The 9147-nt window shown below is 34.2% G+C and overlaps 1 protein-coding gene across 1 annotated transcript; it reads right to left on the bottom strand.

The window, feature by feature from the left end:
* Nucleotides 1-1775: 1775 nt before the first annotated feature.
* On the bottom strand, nt 1776-5376 carry LOC137738280 (thermospermine synthase ACL5). The gene is made up of 10 exons (XM_068477908.2): nt 4621-5376; nt 4029-4095; nt 3835-3929; nt 3597-3699; nt 3254-3342; nt 2895-3051; nt 2711-2786; nt 2402-2460; nt 2146-2282; nt 1776-2064 (listed from the first exon to the last, which is right to left on the bottom strand). Exons 1-10 carry the CDS (start codon nt 4794-4796, stop codon nt 1977-1979), a joined length of 1047 nt encoding a protein of 348 aa, XP_068334009.1. The 5' UTR covers nt 4797-5376; the 3' UTR covers nt 1776-1976.
* Between the last annotated feature and the right edge of the window lie 3771 nt (nt 5377-9147).

Raw genomic sequence — 9147 nt, 5'->3', positions numbered from 1 at the left:
ACTCGTATTATTTATTTTGACACACTATTTCTAAAGGGAAGAATCAAACACATTCCTTTGAGTGCATGAATAAATGTTCTTGATCATTTGAGAAGCAAGTGATACTACAAACTCAAGTAGTTAAGCATATTCTACATTCACATATTCGAAAAAAGAAGAAAAATTATGAGTTGATAAATAAAAATGATCGTGATCAGGAAAACTCGATACGGAGGAGAAAAAAAAAAAAAAAAAAAAAAAGAACAGAAGAGCATCTGATATTTACTCACCAAACACCAATAACAAACAACCAAAAAAGTAGGCAATTAATTAGTTTAATAGGGAAATGATACCGCGGTCTGTGTCACGAGTCATGATCCTTGCAATTGATGAGGGTGATGGGTTGTGGAACCGACCACAGTGCATGATGCAACATCGATGATCACCTCATCTAAATTCTATTATTTCAATAAATTAACACAACACAGAAGATAAACAAATTACTCAGCCCAACGTTTAATTCGATAATTGGTTGGAGAAAAGGAAAGTGACATCTGACTCCGCACAGGCCAACAAAATGTTAGTCATATATGCGGTTTAGGTCATTCTTGCTGTTAATTATTGCATTGAATAATACTCGTTAAGATAATAATTGGAACTTTATAATTTATATCGATCAACCTATTGAGCACGACGGATGTGCAACCGTTAGTCATCTACGCGCTCATGTTAATTCTGATTGCTAATGCATTGAGTAATACTTGTTGGGTGTTGTTGACTAGCATCACTTGCACATACACATGCTTATTCTTTCTGCTCGAGTAGAGAAAGAAACTCTAATATTTTAAGGAAAGATACTGTGTGATAAATAATATCTATTAGATGAATGGTGTACATTATGAGTACGTAAAAAATATTGGACTTGTAATGCCTCTAAGACAATGTTTGCTTGAGTAGAAGACTTTTTTCCCTTTTTTAAAAAAAAAAAAAAAAATCTGGGACATTTAAAAAAAAAAAACAAAATCTGGTATAAGCATGAACTAGAGGTAGAGACCTCAAGCACCAAACATACCAAAATTTTATTAGAAAAACTTAACATGGATTATATCGGTCACTTAATAATATGGTCTAGTGATATTTTTCTTCACTTATATGTGAAATGTCTTAGGTTCGATTCTCACCAAAGATAAATTTGAACCACATTATTACTAGTTCATTGTAAGATCGAGCCACCCCTCATTGTAGACATTATCCATTATTCAAAAAATAAAAAATAAATAAACATGGATCATATCATCAGTTTGGGATTGAGTTTTACCGCATCAAGTTAACACATAATTGGGTTACGTAGCCTTAGACAAATGGGCTTCTCAGAACCCTAGAAAACACAAATGGGCTGCACGCCTAATTTGGATTTCTAAATTGAGCACAAAATCAGCCGAAGGTTTTTGAATTTTATTTCCTAGGTAAATTTTGGAATCATGTAAACGTTTCTAGTGTAAAATGGTCTCATGGCAGATTATATAACTGCATGAGAAGTTTTAATCTAAAACAAAGTAGTACCTGAGTAGTTTTCTTGTCAAATTGTGAATCTGGAAATGTTTTATAAAATTATATAAATTATTATGCATATACAGTCTGACAAGAGAACATTGTTCTTCAAATTGATAAATTGATAAAGTTTAAAGATAAAAAAACCGCTTATCCTATGAAGTTTTAATTTAGTCTTATAAAGTAGTTGCATCACCATTTTCATATTCATATAAATTCCCATACTTCATAGACATCTCAAGAAAGGCACAAACAAAGATTTATATCATAGTTTTTATAAGTTACTACACAAAAAAGAAAGAAGAAGGAAATACAGCTGGAAAAAAAAGACACAAGATTGTCTTCTACTTGCACTCTCATGTTTCTTGTGTTTTTTGGTCCAGCACTCTCATGTTTCAAAGTGCTAGCTTTTGGTAGTGGTTCTTCACTCTTCCATTTCTTGAAGCTTAATTGAGTTTGTAGGCACTCCCATGGCCATGGCCATATATAAACCTTGCCGTTCCTTCTGTATACACATGAGTTTCATTGACCATCCTGCCAACAACCCATAAACCTGGCTTAAATAAGTAGCTGCTTAATCAAGAGGAAAATCAACATATTAGGCACCCAACTTACGATTTCCGAACAGCTTTGCTCAAGGTAGAAGCTGATGAAAATGTTTTTCCATCTAGGTATCTGTTCTCCCCTGTGATCCTTTGTTTAATTCTGAGGTCTAGTTCCTCGGCACTAAGCTCAAAAGGGGTATCTGAAGCCTGTTATTTTATACAATTACTAAGCCTCCTTAATGTCGATTAAAAATACAAAATGGTGTCACTTATACAAGTAATTAATTAAGAACAATGATTTTCGTATGTGGTGCTAGATTTTGTACCAGGATCCATCCCCAAGTATCAGCATAAGAAGGAATATGAGCTGAATAAGGCACAACATCTGCAGATATACAAAGAAGTAATAAGGGCAGAGTTAAAAAGACAAGACACAAAACTGACCACCTCACTAATACAAGTGAGTCTCGCATACAACGATTAGGTCCACCTTTATTAGAGATATGATTAGCAATGCAATCAGTTTTTTATTTTTTATTTTTCATTTTTTATTTTTTTATTTTTTGTCTACTTCGCATTAAAAAAATTAAAAAAACACTAGAGATAAATCATTTTCTTAATCAAGTTCCACTTACATTTGAAGACCTGCCTCAAAGTATTGTAAATGCAGGAGAATACTTCTGTGTGGCTGAAAATTCCAGCAGGACCTGCCTGCATGTATAAAAAAGAAAAAAGAAAAAAAGAAAAGAGAATTGGTTAATTCTGTCATTAGGGTTCTGTTTTTGTGGGTGATTGCACGCCTAAGTATGGTTAAGATACCTGTGTGACAAAAATGCCTTCTTTGGTGAGTCTTGGTTTGACGGTAAACTCATAGAAGGATTTGGTGTAGAGTTTATAACATGGGCCTCCTTCTATTGGGTCTGCTAGGTCACCAATGATCACATCGTACTGCTCTTCTCTGTGTTCTAGCTCAGCCCTGCAACACACAATAATTAGTGACAACTATATCAGAATTTAAAAAAATAGTGAAAGCAGTATGTAAATATTAATATATATACACGCACATAATTCTCTGCACACGATGTTTGTCCTTTAACAATTGTTGGATGCTATATCGATAAAGTTATAAACCCGGCATCATTGAGACACACACACAAACATATATATGTAATAATAACCTGGCATCATTGATGATGAGCTCCAGTCTTGGATCACAGAAAGCTTCACTGTTTACAGTCAAATATGACTTGCAGAACTCTACCACCTCCTGCATTAGTATTGCAGCTTGTAGTGAAAATTTTTATATTATGTGTAGTGTGTTGTAACTTGTAAGCCAGTTAAAATCCAAAACAGTGATTTGGAAAAATTGAAAATTTCCCCCTTTCTGTTTTGTTTTTTTTTTACTTCCACGACTAATTCTCATTTTTGTCTTTTTCAAATAACAAGAGACAAATGAAAAGTAGCTTTTGGTGAAAGCAGCTCAAAAACTAGACAAAGTGTGACTTATAGAGGGAAATATACCTCATCAATGTCACACATGACAACCTTCTCCACAGTCCTGTGCCTCAGAAGTTCTCTTGCAGTTGAGCCTTCACCTCCTCCCATGATGAAGATGCTCTTTGGACTGAACTTGACATTAATTACAGAGTTATTAACAACATTGCCCTTAACATCCAATGTATAGTTGTATACACATATATATAAACCTCGTCGCAGTACGAGAGAAATTTTTTTAATATGGAAAAGAGAGTTTAAGTACTTTGAATGATGGAGAAGTGATGGGTGGACAAGACATTCGTGGTAGATAAATTCATCCGTCTCAGCGCTTTGAAGCTTTCCATCAATTACTAAAGCCTGCCAAATACATAAGGGAAAATTGAATTAATTAGTCATTTGCTGCAGTTTGTCATAATTGATTACTTTACTTAATTAAATAGTAGGATTGATCAAAACCTTTCCAAATGGCTTTGTGTCCAGCAATGCAATGTCTTGAAAGGGCGTTGCTCCTGTATGCAATATACTGCAAGCAAAATTAATTAATTAAAGAAATCAAGACACCAAACTTTATGGTTGGAACACCAACACTATTCTAACACTATTATGTCTTGTCTGACCTTTTCATGACCATGATATTTGGGGGTAAGGAGGGTGTTTCACTTTTAGGAATTCTTTTATTTTTCTGACGTAGGAATTTTGACACTAAGATTATAAAATAAGTCAGAAAAGGTATTACCATATCTACGTAAAAAACTCAAAGGGGACGACGAAGACTTTAGAAGAAATGGTGAAAATTTCCTAATGATTTTGTCTATGGACATTCTCATAAATTTACAATCAAAATGAAAAACCACGAAGTCAGAATTTGATAGCACATGAGATTGACATATGTAATTAACTGTATAATTAGATGAAATGAGAAATCATCGAATAAAAAAAACAAAAAAACATTGTAGTAAAAAAGTTACAGCGCCCAAAAAGAACTGAAAACATGTTTGAAAATTGAGTTGACAGCAGATGGTAAAAGATAGTGACAGTTAATATGCACCTATTAAGAGCAAAGCTCCATCTCAAATTTTCTTCAATTTCTTCCTCATACCAACAGCTCTTCCTGTATCCATTCAGCACTGAATGGCCCTTGCCATTCACTCCATTTCCATTCACATGCACATTCCCATTCCCATTCCCGTTGTTGGTTCCATTGGAATACGAAATATCACCCATTTTTCTGACCTGGCTATCCAAAAATACTTCACCAAACAGGACAAGTGTCTCTGAGTGTGTGTAGGGAGGGAGGGAGGGAGGGAGGTAAGTGATGTAGAAGTGAGGAGGGTTCTCAGAATATAAGAAGGAAAAAGATGGCAGCCAAATCGAAGGGTACCATGATTTAGGGTTGGATTAAAAACTAGAGAAATGATGGCCAAAAAATATTAAAAAAAGAAAAAGAAAAAAGAAGAAGGGAAATGTTGAAGTGGTTGTGCTTAAGAACAGACACAAAAGCATGCAGCCTCAAGATATCTTCATTGGAATTCGGAAAGTAATGGAAAAATGGGACTAATTTAGATTTTTGTTGCATGGGTTTAATATCTTGTCGTAAAACAGTATCATCAATTTTTTTTTGAAAAATACTAAAGAGATTACTTAAACATTATCTGCTATTGTACAGTTTAATGTCAATTTTTATACTAATATTATAAACATTATGCAAAAAAACAGATGGTAACAAAGAGTACTACATGTGAAAGAATCTTCTTATCATTTCTTGAGATTGGCATGCGAGTTGTTCCTTGAAACTACTCAATGTGCTTTGACATGTTGCTAACATACTGACACTGTTATATATGCACATGTTAATGACGTCATGGTCGTCATTGCATGTATGTATGTATGATAATGATGATATTAATTTTTTTATGGGGTTTTTTGAAATAGGTCCAAAGTAATTAAAAATTGGACCTATTTCAAAAGTCAAAAGTCACTAAAAATTGAACCTATTTTAAAAGGTAGTCTATAAAATTGGATCTATTTCAAATTTTCCCTTTTATTTTGCACCCAAATGGTATTCTAAACATCCCAATTTATATTCAAAAACTTTGAGTTCATTTGTAACAAGACGGACTGTCTTAACTAATTGATTTTACTTATAAATGTGTGATGACATTATTTTAAGAAAAGAAAAAAATGGGTATTGGAGGAGGGAAGAAAGAGGGGATAAGGATAAAAGATGATGATGGAGGAGGTGACAACAAGCGAAAATTCTGGTTATTTTATTTCCTTCAAGAATGTGTGCAAATCTTGGTTGGAATTGAAGAGAGAAGAAGAGAGGAGCAGAGAGAGAGGAGCGTGCACTGGAAACCATCATAACATTCTCTTTGCTTCAAAAGATTTAGAGGGCGTGCTATGGCAGGCGCACTCATCATAACTCTCACCATTAACGGATCAATTATCTCCCCCCAAACAGGAAGTATTTAACTTCAACCCCATACCCACCGTACGTAAAATGTGTAAGAAATTATAAATGATAATGAAGGACATTAGTTGTAGCCCTTCACTAGCACTTAGCTATTTAGTTTTTTTTTTTTTTTTTTCTTTCTTTCTTTTGTGACATTCTATTTGAAAATTAGCTTTGAGGTTCTAGCTAGTATTTTCACTTGTCTAGCGTTGCTTGTAAGATCATGGTAATGTGAGTTAAAGAAAGTTAGGATTTCACTATAAAATCAATTGGTAATATGGGAAGTAATTCAACTTACTTATAAGTCCAAGTAAGGTCTCTCCTCTCATCAATTTGGGATTTATTCTCAACACGCCCCCTCACGTGTGGCAAATTTTCAAGCCTAACACGTGAACAACACATCCTGGATGGCGTGGGGCGCGTGTGGCCGTTTGGCTTCACAAGTGGGATAACTTGCCCTGATACCATGAAAAAAGTTAGGATTCCACCATAAAATCAATTGGCAATATGGGGAGTATCAATGTGAGATTCATTCTCAACAGCTACATGTTTGCTGAAAAATGTATTTTTTGTTGATAGTTAAACAAACTATAATCTTGCATTAGATCTAGTTTGATAATCCTCCTCTTTGTTCGAATAGTTTTATATGTAAAGATCGACTTCAGATGTCCAAGCGTAGGCTTATAGCAATCCAGCTATTACCCAAAAGGCAGTGCAAGGGCTGCCAAATTGCCCTTTAGTCCCAAAAACTCACTTTCATCGGTCCATTTTGTGGAGAGCAATTGGTGGTACAACACAAGCTTGCATCAACGGGCAAGGCTGATGTTAGCATGACATCAGCTACGTGTTTTTTTTTTTTTGGTCTGGCGTGCGAATTGGGCGAGTGGGTCGACAAATTCTGCTATCATGGGCTCGCTGCTACAGATTCAAATTTTCTGCCAACTGTCGCCTGAGTGGTAGATGAGGGCTTTTGGATTTCAACGACCTGATGATCCAAACCGTTGGATTTCCAATGGTAAAAAAAATTGAAAACTTATTGTTGTGCTACCTGGCACGTTTTGGATCGTTGAATTCAATAATAATAAAATCAAATGGTCAAGATTATTCTAATCATTAAAAAAAATTTCAAAAAGTTTTATTGTATAAATATCCAACCACCTTCTTCATTTGCCTTTTATTTTTGATTAATTATGCTTGTTTGTGATGTTATGCTTTGCTTTGCTTTGTATTTAAAATTAAATTATTGGAGGTAAAAAATGAGTTTTATTTTCAGAGAACAAACTTACAACGTACATTTTTTTTTTTTTGAACAAACGATATTATCTACACTAAAGGGAAGGGGGTAGGCTTAGCCTGACAAGGGACTAGCAATAACGTGATTTAAATTTACCTTTGCAAGAATCGAACCTAAGACCTCTCACTTACAAGTGAAAAGGAATATCACTAGACCGTAGTACTAAGTGGCTACAAAATACGCACTTAAACACACTTACAAGGGATAAAAAATAAAAATATTTGTAAATAGTAATCGCCCTTACCCTTGCCAAACGGATAGACTTGCACAACAATCACTTTTTAGAAGCAATTACATTTCCTTGCCCTCCTAAAACAGTTGGACATGCCGTTATAATTGTTTAATTTTGTTTGAGCTATTAACCCCTTTTCAATCAAATCAAAAATATATTTATCTCCAATTTAAAATTTTAAGTGACAGTGGTAGTCATATTTACCCACAAAAATCACTCCACATATCATATGCTTTGTTTTGCAATAGCATGTCAACACATTATCCAATCTATGCAACAAATAATGGATCTAATTAACGGGGTCCAAAGTGTCCATTTGGTGGCATAAGATTGGCATCAGAATGATGCGTGAAATATTAAATATAAGTAACAAAAGAAAGGAAGAACAAGATAAAAATCTATGTGCCCACAGAATTACTATGGTGGAGGAGGGCATAAGAGAGAGGGCCCGAGTATTGGAGAAGTGGTGGCGTTCTATTTGATGCAGGCCAGCTATGAAAACCAAGGAAATCATTCTTGTTACTTGCAGTGTGTTTTGGTTTGGGGGTGATGATGGATTCGCCAAACTCTTGTTTTAGAAAGGTTATGATGACCTCAAAGGCCTGAAGCTCCAACTCGAAGGTCCCCAGGATACTATTGTGTTCCCCTAATCTTTTACTTGCCTCCTTCTCCTTCTCCATGACCTGTAAAAATCATTGCACTGGCCTAGGCTTTGTCACCCAGCAAATCATATGACATGATTTTATAGATTTCTTGCCTTGCTGCACATAAAATGATGTCTCTTCTTCATGTCCCATAATGAATCATGTCATCACAAGGCAATACACTAAGTATCTCATGTCTTTGCTTTGTCGTATTATACTTTTCTTCTTCATCTCTAATCAACTGGAAAGTTTGAACTTAAATGTGACGTTCGGACCCGATCAAAATATAACATTTCCCCCACTCCATGCATTGGAAAGTTAAAACTCATATATAACTTTTGAGGCCAATTAAAAGTCATGTCTTTTTTATAAGTAACTAAACTTATAAATTTGAATTCCAAAAAATGTTTGAGTCTAAGGTGAATGTCGTGACAAAGAGAAAAAAACTTCATTAAATAATGTTTGAGTATTGATTTTGATGTACATACTCACATAATCACATGTAAATTTATAATTTGGAATTTAACATTTGGGCAAAAGGAGAAAATAAGAAAACTCAAACTCACCACTACCTTTGAACTCAAATATAAAAATATAGGTATAATTTTTTTTTTTTTTTAAACAAAATATAGGTATAAAATTTTAAGTCTTGCATTTGATCATTTCATTTAGGAGAGGAATAAAACAAGAAAGATGCCCTTTTTGAAATATTTATGGTTGTTATTAATCAAGGAAGATCTCATAAATGGTTACATTTTCTGACAATTAAGAGTCGAATTAACTATTCTTTGATAAAAAAAAAAATTTAAGTCTTTTTGAATCGTAAAAACACATTTTGAAGAAGCAAATATCAATATTCTCATGATCATAAAGTATCTCTATGTTATAGGCATAATTTACTATACAATTATGGAGGCCAAAGAGAGAGGGGGTGCAACACATAGAGAAAGAAG

Source organism: Pyrus communis, chromosome 13, assembly GCF_041283825.1.
Source record: "Pyrus communis isolate YQ-2024b chromosome 13, ASM4128382v1, whole genome shotgun sequence".
Classification (NCBI taxonomy): Eukaryota; Viridiplantae; Streptophyta; class Magnoliopsida; order Rosales; family Rosaceae; genus Pyrus; species Pyrus communis.
The sequence above is the reverse complement of the archived record's forward strand: the minus strand, read 5'-3'. Positions and strand labels throughout refer to the sequence as shown.

Bases quoted from the DNA above. Each gene is read 5' to 3' on its own strand.
- LOC137738280 (XM_068477908.2), bottom strand. From the start codon at position 4,796: ATGGGTGATATTTCGTATTCCAATGGAACCAACAACGGGAATGGGAAT. The intron at 3,930-4,028 runs GTTTTGATCAAT...TGTATTTGGCAG, and splicing joins ACACAAAGCCATTTGGAAAG to GCTTTAGTAATTGATGGAAA. The intron at 2,065-2,145 runs GTAAGTTGGGTG...GGTTGTTGGCAG, and splicing joins AGCAAAGCTGTTCGGAAATC to GATGGTCAATGAAACTCATG.